The sequence below is a fragment of the Catharus ustulatus genome, chromosome 2 (assembly GCF_009819885.2).
Source record: "Catharus ustulatus isolate bCatUst1 chromosome 2, bCatUst1.pri.v2, whole genome shotgun sequence".
Classification (NCBI taxonomy): Eukaryota; Metazoa; Chordata; class Aves; order Passeriformes; family Turdidae; genus Catharus; species Catharus ustulatus.
Genome location: NC_046222.1, coordinates 49,766,602 through 49,792,502, shown reverse-complemented (window position 1 = coordinate 49,792,502; position 25,901 = coordinate 49,766,602). Strand labels below are relative to the sequence as shown.

General features: G+C 39.9%; 2 protein-coding genes across 2 annotated transcripts in view; both read left to right on the top strand.

Annotated features, from left to right (window-relative positions):
* The window catches only part of LOC116992882, a 229,940-nt gene extending 216,963 nt beyond the window's left edge, over nt 1-12,977 (top strand). Inside the window, 7 exon segments of the mRNA XM_033052980.2 lie at nt 19-204; nt 2,257-2,436; nt 3,071-3,303; nt 5,689-5,818; nt 6,380-6,752; nt 10,516-10,590; nt 11,792-12,977. Of these exon segments, the coding sequence (XP_032908871.1) occupies nt 19-204; nt 2,257-2,436; nt 3,071-3,303; nt 5,689-5,818; nt 6,380-6,752; nt 10,516-10,590; nt 11,792-11,973 (1,359 nt within the window). The 3' untranslated portion in view covers nt 11,974-12,977.
* An 8,070-nt stretch (nt 12,978-21,047) lies between these two features.
* Nucleotides 21,048-24,841, top strand: LOC116992797 (complement C1q and tumor necrosis factor-related protein 9A-like). Its single transcript, XM_033052765.1, has 3 exons — nt 21,048-21,213; nt 23,072-23,134; nt 24,036-24,841. The coding sequence occupies exons 1-3, from the start codon at nt 21,048-21,050 to the stop codon at nt 24,839-24,841; spliced, it is 1,035 nt and encodes a 344-aa protein (XP_032908656.1).
* The last annotated feature ends 1,060 nt before the right edge of the window (nt 24,842-25,901 follow it).

The following is a 25,901-nucleotide window of genomic DNA, read 5'->3' as shown; positions in this document are numbered from 1 at the left end:
TGTTTGTTCTGGCTGCAGCTGCGAGTTAATCAGGAAGAAGTGCCAGAAAATGGTAGTAATATCCAGGACGAAGAGCAAGATTCAGATATTAGCAAGCATCGCCAGAAAATAGCTGAAAACAGGGATCAGATGAGAACCAACGTTATACAGGAAATTATGAAAACAGAACGAGTCTATATCAAGCATCTCAAGGACATCTGTGAGGTACGTGCTTTAACCTGAGGACATTCTGCTGACCTAATGAGAGCAAGTCATTCCATATAAGTTGAAAACCACGGTGGTTTCTCACATCAAAATACTCCCAATTGCTCTTCTGATGCTGTCAGTCAGATTTTTCGTTTCCTCTTACGGCTTTCCTCTCTGATGACTGCCATGAGCCATTGCTTCCTTTCTTTTAAAAAACTTCCATTTTTGACAGCAAAAAAGTACCTCTCTGACTGCTATTTCCATAATAAATGAGAGAAGGAAGTCTAGTTTATTTAGAGGTTTTTTGCCCCTGTATAGAAAACTTTGAGTAACTGTAGTAAAATAATTTACAGTTAAGTGACAAAACTTTGTGGAAGTAACTTGGAAAGAGTATTTGCTAAATGTTTTTTTTCCCTGTTTCCTCAAGTGAGGAACTTTTTACTGGATACTTAGGAGTTATGAAGAAATCTAAGTGCATTTTAGATCTACCTTGCTGGTTTGAATCATAAAATGGGGGTGGTTTTCTGCTTTTTTTCTCAGTATTTGTTGAAGGCTTACACTTGGGCAAGAAGCTTCTTAATATTTTTCACTGAAGTTTGCCTCTTCTGACATGAGTTGTGATGCATTTGACCTGTATTTGACTTGTCTGTGGTTTGCATCTGGAATGGTGCTAAGCAACCTACAAAAATATTCTTTGTTAGCCTTAGTTTGCTAGGTCTGTCCTTGTATTTGTCATGCTGCCATCCTTTCATCCACCACTTACCAGTACATTGTTTCATTCACAGCAAAGTAGACAAGGCAGCAGTAGGTTTTGATTTTTTTTATTTTTAGATCAGGCCTTGAAGAGAGAAAAAAGGGAGAGAAGGGACAAAAACTGGTTGCTAACTGGCTAATTTTAAAACATTAAATGTAAATTTTGTCATTTATGTTCATTATTTACTTAAACTGGTAAAATTGATTGTGTGCATGAAAGATCAGGGAAGAATTTGTATGCTCTGCTATGCTGCTGCCATGGTTAGCTGAGTTCTAGGACATGATACTCATATTTTACTGACCTGTTAAGAATTAGGCATATATTAATTAATTGATTTTCTCTAATACATATATCCTATACCTGTTTTTTAATATCTGGCAAGCCTCTGAGTTTAGTACAAGAGAGCAAGCACACATTTCCCAAGAAGAGAAGCAAGCAATGGACCATGCTCAAGATGTGAGGCAGAGATAGTCTGCTGTCCTCAGAGTGAATCTGTAGGGTGGTGCAAGTAAAACATGAGGCTGAAAATACACTCAAGTAAGACTAAGCCAGAAAAGCTACACAGATAGTAACCCAAATTTGCAAGCTCAGCCCTAGAATGAATCACTCAGGCTGGCCAGGATCGTGAAGCTAGAGTATAGCCATAAAACATGTTCTACATTCAAGAAGTGTCTGCAGGCCACATTACAGGAGCTGCACAGGAATTAGCTCTCCTTGTTGTGCAGTAGGAAATGCGGTAGCTGGCTTGCAGCATAGCCACTGCGCAGCTCTCAGAGCAGATGGCTGTGGAGGAGACAGGAATATTCCTAACAGTGCCAGCAACAGTCAGTGTTGCTTCCTGGTAAACCTCACCAGAGCAACTTCAAGGGTATTTCAGCTGTTTGCTCCCAACACTGTTTGCAGGAGCTCCCAAAGCTGCCTGACAGCAGCCAAATCGAGGAGCCTGGCAGATAGCCCCTATCACATCAGTTAACCTTTGCACTCTCTGAGCCCTGGTGCCACAACTGCTGTGACACTGTGAGCACAGCAGCTGTTCCTGGAGGTCAGTCCCTGCAATGTATTCCTAACAGGGAGATGTGAGTGGCCTTTGCACTCGGGAGGTTCCCTGGTTCATTTGGGGTACCCCAAGACAGGACCCCAGGAATCCACATGTGAACATCTCAGGCTCAGATCTGAACTTGTGCTTTTATGTGTGTGTGGCTGGGAAACCACTCCCTTGCCTGGAGACCTCAGGGGTCTTGCCAGCTCAAATGATTTTGTTCAGGGTAGGACTGCCTCACATCCTGAGCCTAAGGAGTGCTTTTATTTCATTTCAGGGTTACATTCGGCAGTGTCGCAAACATACAGGAATGTTCACCACCGCTCAGTTAAGCACCATTTTTGGAAATATTGAAGATATTTACAAGTTCCAAAGGAAGTTTCTGAAGGATCTTGAGAAACAGTACAACAAAGAGGAACCTCATCTAAGTGAAATAGGGTCATGTTTTCTTCAACACGTAGGTTGAAAAAGTTGATTTTATTTATGAAATTAGCAAAATATCATAATAAAAAGCCAAGTTACCATATTAGGGGGAGATTTTACTAACAAGTGCTTCTTACATACAAAACTGTCAGCATTTTAGAATGTAAAGTAACTTGCAATTAATTAAATATTTGTTTTAGATTTCTCCTCATCTTTATGTCATTTTATAAACAATTGTAAGTTGCCTTGTCAAAACTGTAATGATCACAGATGAGCTGGATTACTTGCAGTGACCTCATATTCAGCATGCAAAATCTTCATAAAGACATTAAGGAAAGTAGGTAGTGGGGAAATAGGCTGGGAGTTCTTGACAGAGATGTGCAAAGCCTGTAGCTGTCTTCCCCAAAGAAAAATTCTTCTTAAAGTGGGTTTGATTGTCCTACCTCAAGAAAAAACCTTTATTTCTGTGTTCTGACAAAGAAGGGTACGTAGTTTGAGGACAGCTACAAAGTAGATTTCTGCATAGTTTCAAGGCTGATCAGACTAGAAGCAATATAGAAAAAATGGATTACTTAATCTAATTACATATAATAGATGTCACAAAAATAGCTTTTCTCCTTTATAGACAAATACTTTACTAAAGTTGTAAACTTTTTTTTTTTAAATAGCAAGAAGGCTTTGCTATTTATTCAGAGTATTGCAACAATCATCCCAGTGCCTGCATTGAGCTCTCCAAACTGATGAAGCAGGGCAAATACCGCCACTTCTTTGAGGCCTGTCGCTTGCTGCAGCAGATGATTGACATTGCTATTGATGGTTTTCTTCTCACGCCTGTTCAGAAAATCTGCAAATATCCTCTGCAGCTTGCAGAGTTGCTCAAATACACCACTCAGGAGCACAGGTGAGAGGACTAAAATAACAAATTCTGTAACAGCCGTTAACACCTAATTGATCAAGTTTTCTGGGTGACACAACATTGAAGCTTTTGAGATCAGGAATAAAACTGCCATGGACCACGATAAACAGGGCATCTTGGAACCATCACAGTCAGCCACAAAAACAGTATCTGAAAATGCAGCAGAGGGGACTGAGAGGATGCAAGACACAATGAGGACTAAGTCAAAGAGGGAGAAGGAAAAGGAGATGGTATTTAAATAAGATGCAGAGAGGGATGTGTAATTTAGAGTGAAAAAAAGGCCAGTGGGCCAAAAAAATCAAGGAGAGGGAAATCCAAAGAAGAAGAGGGGAAGGCCCATAAAAGTTGTGGGTGCCTTGGAAAAAAAATACAACCTGAGGTAATTTGTTTTAGAAACTTAGTAATTAACATTACCTTAGTTTGCAGTAAAATCCAGATATTAGATTTCCAGCTGGCATAAATAAAAATTGAAATTGCAGATTATTAACATTTCTGGTATACCCCTGCGCTGATTACATCTTTGACTAAATTAAGATTTTATCTGTAAGTGTCTGTCTTTTTATCTTGTATAATTACAAGAAAATATTCCATTGTGACCCCTGTGCTCAAAGTCCACATGAAGCCTGAGGCAATGCTTCCTTGGTCAAAGTCAGTACTTTAACCTTGAGAAAACTCCCCTTGGAGACCACTGGATTTTTTCCAGGGGCAAAATACGAGGTGTGTCAAGTACTGAAGTTTAGAGGTGAAATGCCTCTATTCAGTTCTGTGACTACCTGGGAAGTGTTGCAATAACAATTACTAGAAAGACTTTCTCTTTCACTGCTGCTAATTTTAGAAAGATTATTCTGTGAGCTATTAAACGTGCAGATAAAGTGACAGCGAGGTCTTGCCACCTTCCACCCATAGTACCTGTTTTCCTCTTGTGTGGCACAGGATCCACAAGTGCCTTCAAGCACAGAGAGGCACCCACTGTTCAGAGATGCTCACAAACAGGCAGACCTACACATGGAGCCTTGGGAAAGCTCCAGCCAGCTGGGGGGTTTTGGTTGCATTTTGTTTCTGTAAAAAACTTGAAGTTCCAATATGCACAGCCTACTGTGAAGGCCACAAGTTGTGTAGCAAGTGTGTAATAAATGCCAACAGAGAAAAAAGGAACTGAGATAAGGAAGGGCAAGTGTAGCAGTATGGATATCATGTGGTCAACCTGTGGGACCTCTCTCTGACCATAGTAGGATCTTGTTATTGTTAGTCTCACTTTCTGTATTCAGTGTGACAGAATAGAGTTTCCACAGATATAAATAAAGAGAGGAGAGAATGCACACATTAAGAAGGAAAGTACATCCATCAGCAGCAGCCAATGAAAATTGGAGCTGAGACAGAAGCAGATAAAAAGGACAGCAGTGCTAACCCCTTAGCAGGATTTATTTCTGGTTCATGCTGTTTTCTCCTTTGACTCCCTTTTCTGCAAGAGGCCTTCTGATAAAGGAGGAAAAACAGCTCCTCTGCTGGGACTCCTTAGGCAAGAAATATGTCTCTTCCCTCCTCTTTTGTGAGAGACTCCATTTGAAGAAGGTGAAGGAGTGATGGATGCTATTCAGAGGAGAAAAAAAGCCTACCTACCTTCAAGCTTGGGGAGATTCATAAGCATGTTGGCAGCTCAGGAAAGAAGGAGGGGAGCAGGGCATTGGAAGGAGGACAGGAGGATTGGCCTGAGTTGATTACATTAATCCCAAAGCAGGAAGAGAAAGATGGCCATCATGGCTCTAACACATTTGTCCCGTGGAAATGGGATGCTTTCTTCATATTGTCTCCTTTAATTCCTCTCTCTGCTGCTCCTGTTCTTAAGTTCCTCTCTCACCCTGTGTGGAGTTGCTTTTGGTTTATTTTCCTGTCCACCTAGCATTCTCCATTTATGTTCATTGACCCAGTCATTGGGAACAAGAAGGAGAAAATACAACTGTTAAATATGATTAAAAGAACGCCTTTCCCAAAAAATCCCACTAAAATCTTGCTTAAAAACACAGATCTTTGGTGAAATACAGCTATCACTGAGGTCAGTGAGCATTCTACCATTGTTTTCAGTAGACACAGTGTTGCAGTTCATTAATCTACCTCTTCTGCATCCTTCCACCAGTCTAATAATTTGCTCCTGGATGAACCCAGCAGTACAGCAGCACTGAATTGTACAGGCTGCTGTGTGGGGTTTGGAATAGTGGGAATTAGGTTTCTCTTATTTAAGTACCTTAGTAGAGGGATAAGTGGATAATGTGGGCTAATACTGCAGGCACTGTGGTTGCATCATTTCCATGGTTTGTGATTGCATCATGTCCATTGTATAAGTGACCCTTGAAATGTGCTTACATTTCCCAGTGATTATAGCAACATAAAAGCTGCATATGAGGCCATGAAGAACGTGGCATGCCTCATCAACGAGCGAAAACGGAGACTAGAAAGCATAGACAAGATTGCACGTTGGCAAGTTTCTATCGTAGACTGGGAGGTGAGTGTCAGCCTGTGCCTTTCCTGGGCAAAGGACCTGTGTACAATACTTGATGTCCCCTGCAGGGTATGCCCTTCTGCGTAGGTGGTTGTTTATGGTGTCTACTTTTCAAGTGGTCGTTGCTCAGTTAAAAGTCCAGTTGCTTCATTTGCAATGTTTCTGTTACTGATTAACCTTGTTTATAGTTCAGGGAGAGCAGCATGTATTAACATGGACACTTGCCTTTGAGATGAGATGAAAAAATGGAGCTTTTAAAAATGCTAGGCCTGTTGAATCTCATTTGGAATCTTGGTAGTTCTGTCAGAACAGGAGCCTGTTTCATTGACTTAAATCTTTCCTTCTGTTTATGCAGAAATAAAGTAGGGCAGAACCACATTGATTGAATTTACCTCTATGATATTATTTACATTGTGTGACATTTCAAATCTAATAATAAAAATACAAGAAAAGTGAGTGAACTTATGACTTGATTGCATAGTGAGATTGGGTAGACACACAGTGAGATCTTAAAATATTATTTACTTACTACATATCTCTGTATCTCTATATCTGCTTTCCTAGGGACCAGATGTGCTAGCCAGGAGCTCAGAACTGATCCACTCTGGAGAACTGACCAAAATATCAAAACAAGGCAAAAGCCAGCAGAGGACTTTCTTCCTTTTTGATCATCAGCTTGTCTTCTGTAAGAAGGACTTGCTGAGAAGGGACATCTTGTACTACAAGGATCGTATTGACATGGATGAGATGGAAATTGTGGACACCGAAGATGGCAAAGACAAAGATTTTAACATCAATGTCAAGAATGCTTTTAAGATAATAAACAGAACAACAGAAGAGATTCATTTGTTCTGTGCAAAAAAACAGGAGGATAAAAAGAGATGGATGGAGGCATGTGAAAGTGAAAGGAGACGAGTTCGAGAAGACAAAGAAATGGGTGAGCGGAACAATTTCTGAACAGTGGTTAAAACAAACTTGCTTTTGCAGTTCTTTGTTTTGTACAGACATGCACTCTGTCTTCTTGAGCTGGTGTCCCTGACACAATGTTTAGCTGTGTAAGTGAAGCCTATTCAGGTGTGTTTGCCCTGTCACTGTGGGCCAAAGGTCCATGGCAGGTAGTGTCACTCATATGATTCTGGTGCATTATGGAGCAGAATGAGAGATGAGATACAACAAGATGCAATTCACAAAGACCAACCAATAGTAAAAATCCATCTAAAATCCTAGCACTTTTGCAGGAACGATTGGTCAAAAATATCTATTTATAAAGGACACTTTTTGTACAAAGCCAAGCAGCAGTAATTGTAGATTTATAATGTCTGTGTCGTATTGTAGCACTTCCTGTGTCCAGGAGGCCTATGCAGTTGTATGGTGTCATTAACTAGAGACCCAGCAACAGCATCACTGGGGCAGTGACTGCTCTGGCACTGGCACAGAGAAATGAAGCTAAACCTTGAGTGGGCAGGAAAAAAGGTAGTAAATCCTAGAACTGATTTTAGACCTGCAGCCTGTGGGGCACTCTAAGGTCAGTGTGTCTTCTGTGTCGATGTATAGTTAGGATTGCTTTTTTTTGTTTTCTATAGTTTCATGCTTCCTTTAAGATCAGTGACAAAAGCTCCAGGAAAATTCCATTCACAAAACATATACAAAGAAAATAGCAACACTAATTAAAAATGAAAACTCTTTTTACTATTTCTGAAAAGTCATAATAGTGCATCTGTGTCTGTCAGCTGCATGAGAACTTCTTTGCAACACTCTTGAGGCTAAGGCTTTGGATTGACATCTGGTTAACACTGGAAGTGCAGTAAAGTGGATGATACAATTCAGAAATTATTAAAACTTAAAACAAGATGCCAAGTCATGTTCATGTAAAACACTTGATCAGAATAGTAGGAAGACAGGAATAACCCTTACATTACAAATGTAACCTTTTTGATCTTAGTGGCTCTCTCTCATTTGATACTGTTGTAACTATGATGAAAATAAGGCCCCTTCCATATGTATTTTAGATAATCCATAAGCAGAAGAAAATTCTTCAAAGTTTGCCAATTCATTCTCAATTTAAAAACCAGTTTTAAGCCTTCCGCATTGCACCAACTGTTGCAATTAATCCCAATCATCTTGAGTTTAGAGTAAACAGTGAGGGAGCCACAGCTAAACTTCTCTCAGACTATGCAAACCTGACTCTTCTCCAGTGCTGAATGTCACACTGAATGTGACATTACAGTCGGTGTTTGTGGGACAATACTGATGACTTGCATGCCTTGCTCTGTGTGGAGCTTGCTCTGTCACCTTGTGCTCATGGGGATGGGAGGCAGCTTCTTTCCCTAATTCACCTAAACAGAACTCGAAAATAGTGCAAAAGGGTGAAGGTGAGCAGAGGGTAATAGAGCTGAGGATTGGATCATAATTGTCCACAGAGCCCCTCTTACAACAAAGTTACAGAACAACTCCAGTCCAGTGTACAATGAGAACCATAATACAGTGGCAAGAAGAAAGAAGGATGCTACTGAGTAAATCACAGCTCCTGCACTTTTGTGAGCAGGACTGAGATAAAGAAGATAAAAAGTGAACAAATGAACACTTCCATTTCCATCCTTTCTAAGAAGAAGCATTCTTGAGCTCTGCACTGCCTCCTGGGTGGTTACTTCATGGAGCGCTGGGAAAGTATGTTGAGCAAGTTAAATGCTATTTCTCAGGAAGCGCTTGAGGCTCTGCCCTGGGCAGCCACAGGTCTGTCTTGGTGTTACCATTCCTCCTAAGTGACACTGCTGCAGAAATCCCCAAGCATGAGGAAACTGCAAACTATTTCTTCTGCTGGGACCTCATGAAAATCAACATATGATATTCAAAAGACTAACCATTCAACACTAGTGGCACTGGCAGTGAGATTTGTCATAATAGCACTAACCCTTATTTTGGGGCTGGGTCACAAATTCTCATGGTTGCTCAGTACAAGAATTTCATAAGGTCTTCAGGCACAGTGCAATGTAGTGGGGGGAAAAAACCCAAACCAGTTAGAAGAGAAACTGTGTGTTTGATAATGGCCCATAGGCACATGCATTCTTTTCTACCCATGTAACATTCAACCTTCTGTAAAGTTGCTTTTCAAGTGTTCGAACTCACTATTCTGATGTTCCTGTTTTGGGACAGGTATGATGAACCAGAGGAAAGATAGTTGAGTTGTAATACCTAATGTCCATTGGTCTTGTGAGTCACAGTGGCATGAATGTTTTCTCCATTAACTAGAAGACTGTTTCTTTTCTAAAATTTCTTCTTTTTTTTTGTATAATTGAATATTTCCTTTAGCCAAAACCAGTGGAAAAACACCACTATTCTCAACCTCAGGTTTAAATTTATCTTGTTGATTGTGTAAGCTATCTTGCTGGACTATACACAAAGCCTCTAATCTGACCACTCAGAGAACAAATAATACACTTTCAGTTCAAAACTGCAAATGGCATTTTACTTCTATTTTCAAAGACACTTTGGTGTGAGTCATTGTCTCCCAAACCATATCTAGCTTTTCTTAGCTTTTATGAATATATGAGAGAAAAGGCCACAGCCAGAAAATCCTTCTCCAAACCACTAATAGTAACCCTAAGAAAGTGGAGTGATCTCTCTTGATGAAATTGCTTTCGTTTTCTAAAATCTGTTTCCTTGTTTCTATAAAGGAAAAAAAAGAAAAAAAAAAGAACCACCCTGCAGAATAAAATAAAACAAAACTTCTGCTACCCAGAAATTATGGATGTTTTAAGTTAAGAGGCTGATTTGTAATAACTTCTTCATAAGTTCAGGAGGAAAAACAAAGGGAGTTTTACAAGTATAGAGAAGTGAGGGAAGATGCAAAATGGAACCGAAGCAGACATTTCATTCTGGCTTTGAGCCACAACTTCTGTGCTCTCTCTGTGCTTATGTGTGAAATGAGTGCAGCCTTATGCACAGCATGAAATGAAACAGCATGTGCACCCTGTTGTCACTTTGTGCAAATGTGACATTTCCATGTATCTCAGCTGTGTTGTGCACAGGGAGAGGAAACTGGAATGCCTCTACCCGGGCTCCAGACAGCACCAGTCTCTGGTGCCACCTTCTAGCAGATGTCTGTCATCTCTACTCACCACAGCTCAGCCATACACCTGTCACACGACAGTAAATAGCATAGTAGTACCCATGTGCTTCATGTAAGTCACACAAGTATGTCAACAGGCATATGAGAAACCTAAGCGAGGGATCCAGCCCAAGAATGATGCAGCCAAAACCCCATCATAGCCTTCTTCAGCACCTGCCAGATTTTGTGATACTCTCCTCTGAGTGAAGGGAAAGATACCAAAATTTGTATTACTGAAACAGCAGTGACTCCAGTTTGTTACCCAGGTTAGCTCAGAGCGAGTGAAAAATAAAGGGATTCTGCATTTGTGATCTATCACTTGATGACTTGTAGATTTCAGAAATGTTAATTTACTTTTTTTTTTTTTTTACACCTCTTGTTATCTGGACTTATCTATCATTATCCCAGTGGAAAACCCTCTTTAAATTCATATGACAGTATAAAATATACTTCTAAAAGCTTCAGGTGTATTGCTACTAAGATTTACTAAAAATTGTTTAGGACACAGTTTACTTATTTGTTTTCATTTAATGTAATCAGGTATTAGATACGGTAATTTTGTACTAGTGTCCTAATTTACACTTTGATGTAGGTATGGAAATCTCAGAAAACCAGAAGAAACAAGCCATGCAGAATGCCCGTAAGTCAAGGCAAGGAAAAATGAAAGGTGGGTGTTCAGAATTGTGTTACCTTCTTACTGTGTTCCATTGTTCTTCTCGTTAGAAGATAGCACAGTCTGACTGTGGCTGAGTTCTTCAGTCTTTTAAAAACATTTTTTGTAGTTTACATGGAGCTCAATAATTGCCATTAATCTGTATTTTAATATTAAATTCCAGTATCTCTGTAAACTGCTAAATCTGTCAGCTCCTTGAGCTTCTTCAAACAGACAAGTCAGTATTCTGTATATTAGAGAAAAAAACTCAAAAGGTAAGGCAAGGTTGTGAGGAATTGAATGCACAGGTTAAATTAGAGATGAGTGTTACAATTCCTTCCTTTGCTTTTACTCAAAGAGCTTGTTCTTCTTTACCAATTCTTCTTTAAAATGTCCTAAAATTCTTTTTGCAAGTCACATTGTTATATTATTTGCAATAACAGTCAAAATGGCTTCTTCTGGGATTCCTCTGGAAGGAAGGATGGACCAGAAGCTTCTTTATCTGGAAATGGCTTTTTTATTCATTTCCTCTCTCAGAAAATAATCACAACAGAAACAAATCAGAACAGATTTTGTCCATTTGAAAGTCAAACTCGGGTAAATCTTTAGTGTGCTGAGAGAGAAGGGGAACAAGATTTAAGTCCAAGTTTGGGAGTGAAGGAGTTGATGTTAGATTGTCTTCTGTTCCCTGGGATTAATATTCTTAAAGCATTTTCTCTTTATCAAGCAATAGATACCCCTAGAAACTGTCTGAATTTTCAGGGAAGTGGCTTAAGTTTGTGATTAGGAGATTCTGTTCTGAATGTGCAAAGCTCAAAGTCTTAACAACATTAACCCAGAAAAATATATTTCAAATGGAAGAAGCAACATTTTTGTTGGTAGCAGTATTTTAACCAGTCTTATTCTGAGAGTGGACTGAAGTACTAGTATCTGCTGTTTGGAGTCATTCCTTTGAAATACCAGTATTTACTTATGCAAACAATATAGTCCAACTGTGTGAAACTGCTGCTTGTTTTTGGTAATTCTATTATTGTTTTTACCAGTACTGCTGTCTTCTTAACCCAAATCAGTGCAGCAATTAAAAAGTCAAGCATCAGAAAAAGTGACCCTTAGTAGTTCTGCCATTCAAGATCATGGCAAAATTGATCATGTCCCCTGGCTCTGTGCTTAAATATCCCTGGCTGACTCAGTGCTTTGTCCAACTGTTCTTCTGCAGGTGTGAGCTATAATGGGTGTCCCATGCCTCCTCCACACCAAACCCTGCATCCCCTTCACCAGCGACACATCACCGTGCCTACCAGCATCCCGCAGCAGCAGGTCTTTGCCCTGGCAGAGCCCAAGAGGAAGCCGTCCCTCTTCTGGCATACCTTCAACAAACTCACTCCCTTTAAAAAGTGAGGGGCCAAGGACCTGGAAGGACATCAGCACAGAGGGAGACTCACTCCAGAGGAGGACCTTGGAGATACAGTCAAGCTTACTTGAGCTCAGCGAATCTCCCGTTTCGGAGGCAGAACCTTGGGTTCCCTTGAGCCAGGAATACAGCCTTTGACTTGGATAAGAAAGAAGTTTGTCAAGGCTGCTCTGAAGTCCATGTTGCCAAGTGTCAGCATTGCTGATGAAGAGCAGTCTCTCTTCTGACAAAGACAACTTGCTGTTAGTCAGGAACAGCAGTATTCGACCTCTGTTTCTTGGTTATGTTTGAAGTAGTAATGGAATCATGCAGGTCATTGTAACATTTCATTTTTCTTAACCTTATATTGATGGCCAAATTTTGGATAGGGAGGAATTTTTTGTTCAGGATGTGTCAGCAAGGAGAATTTTCTCCTTCCTTCTGGAGCACTGAGCACAGACCACCCATTAAAATCGTGCAGATATCCCATGTGATTAACCAGCTATTGCAAATATAGTGGACCCTAATCCTTCCTGTCTTTTTTTTCTATTACATTGCCAAATGGCAGGACAACATCCCGCAAGGCCTTACCATGTTCCAGATTGGAACAGGGAAATTTTATTCTGTCCTATACAAACACGAACAGAGTATGAAATGGACTGTAAAGATATGTGCATTTATTGCACACAAGTGGAAACAAGAGGAGCCCAGGGCATCTCAGATTGATTAATTTCAGTCAGAGCAATATATTGCATGCATGTATGCTCTTCAATGTAGAGCTTTTGTATTGCTTTTTCACACATTTCTTCACCTGGAAGACTCTCCTTTGTATTTCCAATATGCTTATTTCTCTGTGTAAAAAATACATTTTTATTTTCGCACAGAGATAATGTGAATGTACAAAATTAGAGTTGAGACAGTACATGGTGACTGCTGGCTGTGTTACATAGGTCTCATGCTTTTTATTCATATAGCTGGACTTAGAAAATTAATAAATAGTAATGTAAATATATTGAAGCGGTCTGGATCCATGCTTCTTGTACACAGTCAGTTGACAATGGGTTTTGACCAATAACTTCTTCAAAAAGAAAGAGAAATCCTTGCTGGAAGGGATAAAGATATTGTGTGGACCAGAGATGGATTTTTGTCTTCATGTCATCAGTCCCCACTAGAAGGGGAAGAATCTGACTTGATTAAGGTCAGCTCTGACCAGCATATGCAATCCATGATTTGCATTACTTCAATTCATCTGTGGAATGAAGCTGATCTGGGAGAATAACTTTTTAAAAACCACCCGAAGAAAGATGATCCTGATGTTTGTAGCACTGATAATTTCTGCTTGCTTGCTCTCATCAAGGATGACAAGACTGCTGGGTATATGGAAGGAAATAAAGACTCAGTATGTTTCAGAACTGATTTGCTATGAATGTCTTTACAATACTTTATCCTGTGCTGCTGATTAGGGGCATTACCTGATGATTAGGATAGATCCAAGGATATTCTTTGACAATGGGCACAAGCTTTGTCATGGATCTGTAATATATGAAAAACAAACAAGGGGCTAAACACTAGGCATTTTAACAACAATGTAAAAAAGCCTTCTTTTAAGGATGTATTTGTTCCTACTACTATTGTTACCTCCATATTTTTATTTATCATCAGTGTTGTGAAGCCCACTAGTAACTAGGTTTTGTGATTTCATAACTTTGTGGCCACTTCTGCAAAGCCCAGGTTTGTGGTTTTAATTTTAAATTACATCTTTTGACATTTCAAATGCCTTGTGTATATAGCTCAGCAGTAAGGCAAAGTGTGCTATGCTCAGCCAAATCGTGCCCTGCATAGTGAACTTCATTGCTTGTGCTTTCCCATAGCAATGGGAGATGACCTAAACTAGTTAAGAGCTGGAAGTGCACACTGACATCTGTAATGATCCAGCTGAAAGAAAATGCATGGGGAAGTCAGTGGGAAAAGCTGCTTGTATATTTCTCTTGACGTTTAAGCCAGCCATTGCTGCTCAGAATTTTTTAAACAGGTAATTCTAAATGCTCAACTTAAACACAAGGAGCAGACTTCCAAATGCAGGCATGGATGCATCCCCTTCCCCTCAAATGAGTAAGCCTTTTGTGTTTCTTAACATACCCATTTTTGTGGGTGCTTGCCGTGTTCAGGCCCGTAAACCAACGAGATGGATGTACGGTGTGAGTGAAGATGATGTTTTTCATAATCACATTTTGAAATACTTGTTCTAAGTGCAAAAGAAGGCAGAAATTGGATTGCGGTGCTCACCCAGAAACTTTGCCAGCTGGACCTGAAGATATTATGAGATCTACACTTACATATGTTTCTTTGCTGAAACCTGCTTCCTTCCAGCACTTGGTTCTGTGGGGTGCTAGAAAAAAAAGGCTTGGGGATCTTTCTTTTAACATGTCAGTGCCCATGAAGGCTCTTCCCATGTATTAGTGCTGGTGCCTTAACCCGAAAAATGAACAGAAATCTTTGCATATGGTTTTGAATGCAGCAGGTTTTTTTCTCAAAAAGTGAATTTCAAAGAGCTAAAAAAAAATATGGTGCAGATTACTCAGGACAGTTCTACATATAGTACCCTTTGAATAGACATGGTTGTATTTCTTTGCAACATGACCTTGCAACAGATTTAAGTTCAAATATAGTAAGACAGGCCAAATTTATACTATGCCATAGTCTTTTAAACAAATTATAGTGAAATGAAAACACACCATTTTATTATTCAGCAATTAAGACAAATATTTACTTGGGAGTTAGCCTCACTTCAGAGTCTGTGGGAAGAAGTTGCAGCTAAAATGTGGAAGTTTGAATTCTAGCAATTCTTCTTCTGGTGACAAAACTTATTTTATATATATATATATATATATATAATCAGAAAGCTGTGATGGCAACAGCAACATCTGTTCTTTTCCACTTGCATGCTTTAAGTTACTATAAAAAATTCTAGAGCAAGTACTAAGAACATTTGTGCCTCATTTAGATAAAGCCCAGCCAGAGCCTGCCTGATGACCTGCTGTGCAGATAACCTCAGACTTTTTGCATGAGATGCAGTAAAATATAATTGTCCTCAAATGTGTTTCCACTGAGTTAGGAAAATGCCAAACCATAATTGCATCCAACTCAGAGCATTTGATGTATAAAATAATAAGATTGTTTTACAAGTGGCTCTTGCCATGCTAAATTTCACATTAAATTTTAGTGGTCAGTGTAAGAACTGAGTTCAAAGACAGACTTTTCAAATGTTCCACATTTTAGTTGTCTTTTGGAAATAATTATATCACAATTTTGGAGCCAAAGGTCTTTAGCCATAACTAACATAGTACCTTTCTCTGACTGCCTTTCTGGTTTTTTTTTTCTATATGTGTGGCATTTGTACGTAGGAGATGCCTTCTGAACTATCTCTAATTTAAAACTCTTTGTTGTAAATAGGGATAACTTGCATATGTATTTTATTTTGGTGTTTTGTAACATTGTACCTTCGTACATTGCTTTGTGCATCTCACCCGGTGTGTGTGCTGTTACACATGTTGTAAATGAAGTGTCCTGGCTGCAGAGCAGAGGAATTGGCTGTTGACGGCTGAAGTACAATGTGCAGGACTGCAGTAGTTTGATGTGCATTTGTTCTGGAGTAACTGCATTGCAAGGTTTATTTACTCTTCAAACATTGTTTGTCAAATGAATCTATTTTCTGGAAATAAGTACGAACTTACATTCCTATTATTTTTCTCTTATTGTACATATTGGAATTAAATAATATACAAAGCTAAAATTCCTCATCTCTGTCTTATAAAACTTTATTGTGCAGTTTTAAAATTGTTGTGGTTTTTTTAAATTGTCTACAGAATTTCCTTTTTGATGCAGAAATGTATCAACTGCCATATTTCTTCTGGTATTTTAAAGAAAAAAGTCACACCATCTTCTCTTGGTTTCCCAGTAAAAGCTTCAGTACTTCCCAGCACAAGTTCATTTTAACAATGCCTACGCCTGGTTCTGGTATTGAAGTCTTCATTGTTCAAGCAAAGCCCATACTCGTTGCTGTCTCAGCCTGTGGTTAGTGTGCTTTACCTTGTCCTGGCAGAGGACAGTACCCCTTGCATGCAGGTGCAGCTTCTGTGCTAATAAAGTTCCTGCTAACACAGGATGGTGAGTTAAGTACTGCAGTGCAGGTAAGGAGGATTACATTTTGATTTCTTTGGAACAAAAGCAAAACCATTTAAAGGGGTTCACCCAAAAGGCGTGTTCTGCACATATGTGTGAACAGGCTTACCTCTCTGCTTAATAGAGCAATGGGCAACACAGCTGGGGATTCAACTTCTCTGATTTGGCGAAGTTTTTTGTATCTCATTATTCTGACAAGGCAGAGGGCTACATCTGAAAAGTGTGCTTGTGTCCTTCCTGCTCCAGGCTGTGCCAAAAATGATCTTTTGCTGAGACTCGCCAGCTTTAACAAAATAACATACGTTGCTGAAATCTTTTTATCAGAAATGTTTTGATGAGTTCAAATGCTAGCACAATAGTTAGTTTGCTAATTCTTTACCACTCTTTCCTGCATCCAGGCTTTTATATTTTTTGGTTCATCTCAAAGAAGAGAGTTTCTGCCTCCCAAGGTGGCTGTTGCTGCAGTGGGATGTGTGCTGAGTGCTCCAACATTAAAGTGAAAGGCACTTAGTGAGATAGATTGGATGACATAAAAACATACCCTAAGCAGACACTGGAGTAGGACGTAGCAATCAATAGGCTTTATAAGGACCCTCTGGTTCATCTGGCCAGAATGAGCCCATTTGTGCATTTTATTTCATGCTTGGACAGTCAGGCTAAATCCTGTAAACCGTTCTGTACTATCAACTTTTAAGTTCCTTGAGAGCTGATTTATCAGATGGTGCTTTTAGTTTGCACAGAAATAGCACTGCTTGTATTAGATTCTTTTGTTGTTGTTGTTGTTGTTGTTTGCTTAGGTTTTTTCCAAAGGCTGCATAATGATCTGTGCTTGGTAACAGAGACAAGGACTTGGGCCTTTTCATGTTCCAGAACCAAAGGAGAAATTAAAAACTCAGCAGTGAAAAACAGCACACCATGTTGCTTGTAAGGAAAGCTCACAAATACTCCCTACACAAATCAATGTGTTTCTAAATGCTTTACAAAATCTGGTTACTGTAACTATTTAGAGGATGTGTAATTGTGAGAATATGACAAAACAGTATAAGCTGCCAGCATTACACTTTTTTTTGTTAATCTTAAGTCACTGCAGTCAGAACTTGTCCAGGGCCTGGAGCTGAGAACTCACCTACTGCCACTATTAGGTATTTAAACTCTGGTTTTGAAAAACAGATACGTGTGTGTGTATGCACATGTGTTTACACCTACATCTCCTTTATGAACTCCATGTGGCACCCCCAAATGTCTCTGCGGACACCTACGGCAGGTTGCGCCACACAAGTGACCCGTATCCATCACACCTTCCCTCTGTTTACACTACATCATTACATCCTACATTTCTGTTGTGCATCTTGGGGTGGGGGGGTGTGTGTGATTGACACCTGGACAACATTCATCTGAGTCATTTTAATGTTCTAAGCATTCAGAGTGGGACACCTGCAATGGCAGCCAAACCACTCTGCGGCAAGAAGGGGTTTCAAGGTGTCCATCCACATCACTGGAGCCATGTCAGTGAAGTTCAGAAGGGCAGATCTGACAGGGCAGAGGTCAGCAGAGGAAGGAGTACCACTGCTCTTCGAGGACTGAGTTTCTCTCCAAACACAAGGTGATGTAGGATTTATCAACTGTTTCTCACAGGGATGTTTTTTCAGGAAAGCTGAAACTGCTTAGGAAGAAAGGGGGAGCCCCAGGTACATCACGGCCCTTTCCTATAAGCACACCCAGACTTTAGAGATACTGAAAAAGTGTTTAGAAACTGCTCTGCTAGTAAGGTCAGGTATGTCTAATTAACCATCGTGCTCATTGCTGTCATATTCATCTCCTAACAAAGGTAATTAGCACAGTCTGAAAACCCCTGCATCTCCTGCCTTCCACATGCAATGTTTTTTAAGAGCAAATGATGAACTCTTGCTCCCATGTAATGATTTTCAAATCATTATTCTGGGATGAGACAAGGCACTAAAAAGCAGCTGAGGGAAACATTTGTCTTTAAGGCTATTTCTACAGCAGTTTTCTTGGTTGTCTGTAAAAAATGCATCAAACCAGACTAACTGCAGACTCCATCAAAGTATTGGTAACTAATGTATGACATTAATTCTAACTGGCAGGATGAGCTGTTTTTTAATGACTCAAACTTTTAATTGAGAAGGGAGGCTGAGGCTCAGCAGGCTTAGAAAATTTCAGATGCTTAATGGGTAAAGAGGAAAGGATTGTTCATTGTGGCTCTTGTTTCTTCTCATCAGAGCAGCGAGGTTAATTTGGCTACAGAAGTTCATTCAAGTAGAGCAGGGAATTGCTGCACATGGTCCTTCCTTTTCCTCAGAGCACGGTGGACACGATGTCCCAGGTTCAAGCCAGGGCAACTCAACTCTTGCAATATTTTGGTGTCGCCACAGGGTGGTGGTGAAGATCTTACAGAAAACTTTCTTTGCTATGTGAAGAACACACGTGTCACATCTTTGCAGCATGGTGACACCTTCAGACACTGTTTGCAATCACTTGACCAAGAAGGGTGAATTAAGGCCACTTCCTCTAACACATTAACTCACGGTTTTATCCTTTGCTGCTGATGATCAGCATTTAGGGAGTTGATGATAAGCTCAGTTGACTTCCACTAATCCTTAGCAGCAGGAACTACTTTCAGTTGTTGCAATAAGACAGGGTTAAGAATTGAATTATGGCTTTTTCAAATTATTTACCAATAATATATAATTTAGTAGCCCAATAGCTTTGACTGTTGCTTGAACAGCTAGATAGGGAGCCTGTTATTACACATGAAAAACCTTGTAATTCTATTTATTTACTTTAATTCAATCTTCTTACTTCTTTTCCATAATCTCCTAGTAATTGTAGTGCCACATTCTCAGCATTTTTAGTTTTAATTTCCATAGTCCTTGTCCCTAACTCCATTGTAAATTACTGATTCAGAAATGAACTTCATTACATATTTTAGCAGCACAATAATAGTGTGACACACCTTCTATCGCACAAATCAGCCAAGCTTCAGAGGCTAACATTTGTGTGATGCATTTTTACAAAGGAACAGGGAAATCAAAGCCTTATTGATCCATTTTAACATTTTTCTTTTATCTAACAGTGATAAAAGTCAAAGCACAGAGCACTTCTGCTTAATATTGGAATATATACAAAGATTCCACTTTAAATCTCTGTTTTAATTATTGAACAGCTCTTAAAATTAAATCACTGACCTTTGAGAATTTAGTGACCAAACAAGTGCTTGTCCTGAAGGCACATATCAGAGTGTGCATTCCTTTGCATGAAGCTTTTACACTCTGTTCAAAGATGCCCAAGAACATTGCAAGTACCAAGTGAATGAGGTAAGAAGTAAGGTCCTATATATGTGATTATGATAATACTGATGTCGGGTTGAGGTTAGGAGTTATGGGGACTACACTGTGTATTCTTTAGGCAAGAAACACTTCCTAGACAACTGGGAATGGGGTTCTCTGTAGGTGGACAAGGACTTCTCCATAGGATGCATCATATCCTAACAGTGTCATACAGAGCACTTCTTCCTTTTGCACTCTTCTGGAGTCCTTTGACTAAGGCAGCAAATATTTATATACTTCAGGAGGAGCAAATATTTTATCTATTTTCACCTTTCTTTAGTGCCAACCAGCAGCAGCAGGCAAAGTGGGATTTTTTGGTTGGCAATCAAACATCTCTGAGTAAATCCAATGGCAGAGACCATAAATCATTTCTAGTAATGGCTCCAAAATGGGGAACTTTTCTGCATACAGAATAAAAAGATTAAGGAACTTGTCCCAAAGCTAAAGTCTTACTCTATAAATTAGGTTAAGGGTGTAATTATTCTTATTGAGGACATACTGCTGTCTCTCTACATGGTACTTCTGTACATTGTTTCATGAGAGTGAGAAATTGTGGTAAAGAGATTAAAGAGAAGACATCAATTTTTAGTTAATGCTAGTTAATATTGCAAAAGAAATACTGATCTTACTCCTCATCAATAAAAGAACCAATTTCAAAGCCAATTGTGTAAAATTTACTCATACTAATAGTCACTTGTACCTGTTTAAGTACTCAACCTATACAGCTGAAGCTTCTGTGCGTTAGACATTTATGGATATTAATTCCAAACAAAACACGTATTAATTTTGTTGCTATTTGCTTTTTATTCCTCAATCTAATCTCAACGATTGCTCTTACACTCAATTAAACCAGCTGTGTCCAGGATTAAGTCTTAATGAATTCCAATGGGCCTATATTAAAAGACATTATATAGGAGAGACTCTCTAGTGAAAAGATATATATAAGCTGAACTTTTAGTAGCAAAGTTACATGAATTTGGAGCACCCAGCTAAAGACTTGTTTTTGCCAAAAAACTCTCATACTTGATCCCTCACACCTTTGCCCTCATCTCACTCTGCCCCAGCTCTAACCCCTCCTCTGAGGTCATTCAACTTATTAACCCAGTAGGGGACTAATTCAAGTGAATAATAATAAAAAACAAAATTAAATTTAAAAGTGTTTGCTTTGTGCTGAATGAGGGGGTTGTATGGCCTTAGCTCACCTCCCATGGCACCATCTCCTTCCTGGGAGATAAAAGGTACAGCCATGCAGTCATAAGTAAGTGTAGGGAAAAATGTGGATGGAGAATTGTGTAAAGCTAATATTTTAAATGTAGAATGATGTTATAACTGATATCTCCATTAAATAATTATTTAAAGTAGTACTTAGTAGTCTCCAGGACTGTAATTATTGCTATATAGAGACTTATAAATAAAACAAAAGAATAACATGGTGAAAACCCATTTCCTTATTTTTCTCCCTCCACTACCCTGCTTTCCTTTCTAAGGTAGACACAGGCAGATGTATTTTTTCCTTAAACATTTCAGCCAAAGTGATATAATCTACCTAAAGAATGAAAAGCTGGATTGTACTGCTGGCAATTGTAGTCAGCACAGCAGAAACACAAAACCAGGACATCTGCACCCAAGGGTATCCTGGCATCCCTGGCAATCCTGGGCACAATGGCATACCTGGTCGTGATGGACGTGATGGGTCAAAAGGAGACAAGGGAGATACAGGTACTACATTCAGAATGAATGATTTAAAATATCAAATGCAAGGCCACTTACTCACAAATTTGTCTACAGTTACTCTGCGTGAATGGGATTATTCTGCCTAGCCCTCAGAAGACATTTCAGACATTTGTCATTTACCTGTTTGAAGAAGAAAATATTAAAAAAAAGGCTATACCTTCTATCATGGGAATATTTTCAAGTCTATTTGAAAATTTTAAAGCCTGCCATCCTTCTCCTACTCCTCTAAGACAGAAACTATATTTCTGCAAAGACCTTCAAGCGCACTAAATAAAAAAAGCAACAGCTGATACCTTGTTTGGTGTAGTAGGAAGTATGCAGTGGTAAGATTTATCTTTCTTATCTAAATTATATATTTATAGGACTTGATTCTGTGCATGCCTACTTGCTGTAACTCAAGACTCACTAGAGTAAGTTCAGAAATGGAGACTATTGAACATCAATGTGTGATTTATGTCTACTCCAGCAGTCTACAATAGAGATTTTTGTGAGATATCAAAGCCAGAGATAATCTCAGCATGCTCAAGCTAATCACCCCATAATACCTTAAGCCTTAGGTTAATGATGGCCCTTGTATCCATGCTGGAATATCAAGGCCAGGGTTGCACAAAGTGATAAATGCGCAGGCATGTGGACATATAACACTTCATCACCTTTTAAAATATAGAAAGAAAAAAGATTTTCATGAACCTCTTAATAGGTACATACATTTAATTTCCCTCTTTTTCTGTATGCAGGGTTCCAGAAAGGTCTGAAAAATAAAAAAAAACCCTAAAGCTTTCTTATTTTCATTTATTTTCTAAAGGTCTTCTCTTGGATTCTGATAAACTCCCCAACTTTTTTCCTAAGTTCATCTGTTATGATGACTATACTGACTATTCTTTGTTTCAACAAAGTAGGGTGAATGCACTATTCTTTATACTGTATGTAGATACATCTTTGTGGTTTAATACATGAGAATTAATTTTGTTTCTTACCAAGTCAAAGAAATTTCAGCAGATGCTGGGATGCACCCATTGTGCAGGAAACTGCTAAAGAACTGTTGCCTGGTCCATATGGCTGAAGAGCTACTCTTGGAGTATGATTACAACCAAACTGCCTACTCTGTTTTGATTCTGTTGCCGCACTCAGGATGTATCCAGTTATTTGATCACGGACCTCTTGGTCTTCTGTACTACCTCTGTACTAGAAAAATAATTTCTGTAATTGCTCTCTGTAGAGCAGTGGAAAGTCTATATTATGCTAGGTTCAGGGATCAGGAGTGTGAATGCCTTCCTCAGCTTTATAGGCAATATTATTCCACTGTAATGATCCACTGCCATCCGTCAAACTCCTGCACATGTCTCTTCTTGGGGCGGGAGTTCACCATCCATAGACTCACAGAATCATTACAGCTGGAAAACGCCTTTAAGGTGATCTAGTCCAACCATTAACTCAGCACCACCAGGCCCACCACTAAACCATGTCCTTGTTTCACTGCTAGGCTTCCTGCCCCAACAATGCTTTTTGCTCAACTTCCATGGATGGAGGCCACAAGAGAAGTTTTCACATTGGTGATCCTCACCAGGTTATAACAACTGTACATGTCTCAATAACTCACCTCTTTATGCCAAGGATTCTTTCTGCACCCAAAAAGCACCATCCTCAAGCAGAGTTTCTCTGCTGTTTGTCAATCTCTCTATAAGATAAAAGTACCAGCAGTGCAAAGACTAAAAGTCGGGAATAAGGGTATGCTTTACATTACTGTTTGGCCAGGCTTGAAGAGGAAGGATTAAAGAAGGACTCTTCCCAAATTTTCTGGCAATTTGTTTAATGAAAATCTGGGTTTTTGTTTCTGTACTAGGCGAACCAGGAGTACCTGGCAGACCAGGAAAAGATGGAGTCAATGGACAGAAAGGTGAACGAGGTCAGAGAAGTGTTTCAACTTAATATTTATCTGTGAACTGTTGCCTTTGTGAACTCATCATATCTATCTTATCTATTTTAAATTCTCTCATTTCTATATTGAGAACAACAAACTGTACAAGCAGCATTATTCCTAACATGAGAAGCCAAAGGCTGCTGAACAGAATTGATCAGCTTCTTTTCCTGATGTGTTGAGCGTATGTTCTTTATGGTGTCTTTTGTCTATCAACTGCTAAAGTGCCTTTCACATCATGAGATCTTCAGCTTCAAAACCTTGTGCAACAATCAGAGTAATTTTGAAGGCTTTGATCTTCAGATCAATGGTAGATGAAGGATAAATAAAGCATAGGATGGCAAGTAGCCGGGACAAAAAGCCTTTAGTTGTGCCGCAGTAGCAATCTATGTAACCCAAGAAATTATAACCGTAGAAATTATAGAAACATCATGTAGAAATTATAGAAACATGTGGGAAGCAAGTTCAGGGTGTCGTAAAAAAAACCCTTTCCTCTTCCTCTGATTAAATTGTGAACCCTCTCCCCCATTTTACACACCAAATACTGTTAAAAAGTGTGGACAGATGCTGGTTTTGTATGAGATTATATGAGCTGTCAGTGTTATCATCAGCCCATAGACAACCTTCCTTTCTTTGAGTTTATTCTTGCTGCTGCCAGTCAGAGCACCTGTTTTCTAACAAAATAGCAGGCTCTTCAGGCAATATGCTTATCCTGCACTTAAATGTATGAGAAACTCTGTACACGAGCACAGTGGACACGCATATATATATCTCCTCATGATGAAATTCAATTTGTACCTTCCAGTGGAGGATCACAAGAAAGTTGTGCAGCTGTTTTGTTTAGTTTTTATTATTATTTGGTTTTGGTTTTGTGTTTTTTTCCCTTTAGGGACCAATGGGACTGTTGAAGAGAAGGGGAACAAAGGAGATAAAGGAGAAAGAGGACCACCTGGCAAACTGGGACCAAAAGGATTTACAGGATCAGTGGGTTACAAAGGTCAGAAGGGAGAGCTGGGACTGCAAGGACCGAAGGGGTTAAAAGGAGACATTGGACCCATAGGTCCAAAAGGGACAAAGGGTGAAATTGGCCATCCTGGAAGAGTTGGATTCCCAGGCCCAATTGGCCCGATTGGTAATCCAGGTCCTAAAGGTAATACTGGAAGTATAGGGCCACAGGGAAATCCAGGAGTTCAGGGGGAAAGAGGCTTGAAAGGAGACAGAGGAGACAAGGGCAATGTAGGTGCCCCAGGAGTCCTGCCAAGGAGTGCTTTCAGTGTTGGCCTTACAGCCAACACCAAGTTTCCCCCTCCGAATCGCCCGATCAAGTTTGACAAGGTGCTGTATAACAGCCTGAATGACTTCAACTCAGCCACTGGCAAGTTCACCTGCAAGCACCCTGGTGTTTACTATTTCACCTACCACATCACTGTCTACTCAAGGAACGTGCGAGTAGCTCTCGTTAAGAACGGCATCAAGATGCTGCACACGGTGGACAGGTACCAAAGCGGAGAGGACCAGGCCTCGGGAGCCGCCATCCTCGAGCTGCAGGGAGGAGACGAGGTGTGGCTGCAGGCCCACCAGGGAGAGGCTTTCAATGGGCTGTATGCAGACGGAGATGACGATACCACCTTCTCTGGGTTCCTCCTGTTCGGCACCGCTGACCCGCTGGAGCCGCTGCTGCCGCCCACCCCGTAACTGCGCGCTACCCCTGAATGCTGCATGCCTGTGCCCTTCCGCCCTCCCTAAGTAAGCTGTTATCTGCTGGACGACTTCTGCTGGATTCAACAGAAAATGGTTGGTGTCAGGAACAGCTTCTGCACCAGAGAGGACAAGTCTCCAGAATCTACAGTGCTGGGCTTAATGCATTTGTGGTTTGGTGACTAAATGTAGGCATTCACAGGGGTGTGTACCACAGTTCTGAAGAACAAATTTTAAAGCAAAGTGGGATTAAATAAAAGGTAAAAGTTCCAGAATTATGTCGTGTGGGACATTTTGTATTAACAAGAAGCAGCAGTTACTTCCAAGCCAGTTTACATATTCCAGTGCAGCATGTGTAGATGAACTTGAAACTTGGTTAGTTTGCATCCAACCACTTTAAAATAATTTTCAAACTTGAAATTAGTGTAGTTTGATGCCTCTACAGAAGCTTCTTGTTGTGCGGTACAAGCAAGTTTCATTGTTTCATTTATAGCTATTAAATATGGTTCTTTGCTCTCTATGTAGTCACAGGTCTGAAATGAAACAAAATAGGAGGAAGTGCCATGTGGATTCTCTGATGTGGGCAGGTAATCAAGGCCAGTGCAAAAACACAGCATAAAGCTGCTGTACTTCGGAATTAACTGTTGCAAAACAAATTCTCCCAGGTTAAAAATAATATTTAATCAACACTGAAGCAGCCATGCCAGAGAACTGATCAAGAAATATTCCTGTGCCATGAAACATTAGTTCTGTCATTTTTTTCCCCCGAATTTTCTTCCCCTCTCCCCTCCCACCCCCACCCCTTCTTCTAAAACTCAAAAATATTTAAAAAAAAATTGGGAAGTCTCATTCACTTCTCTTGGAAGAGAATAAAGTAGAGATGCCAACGGAGATGGGTCAGCACGAAAATTCAGTGCACGAAATTCAGTGCAAATGCAGTGATGGGAGCATAAGGCCTGGCTTCCCATCACACCTCAGGGTACCAGGGGAACGTGGGCATGTTCCCACAGTAGCTGAACCGTGAGTGTGGATCACAGAGCCCGAACGGAAAGGGCAC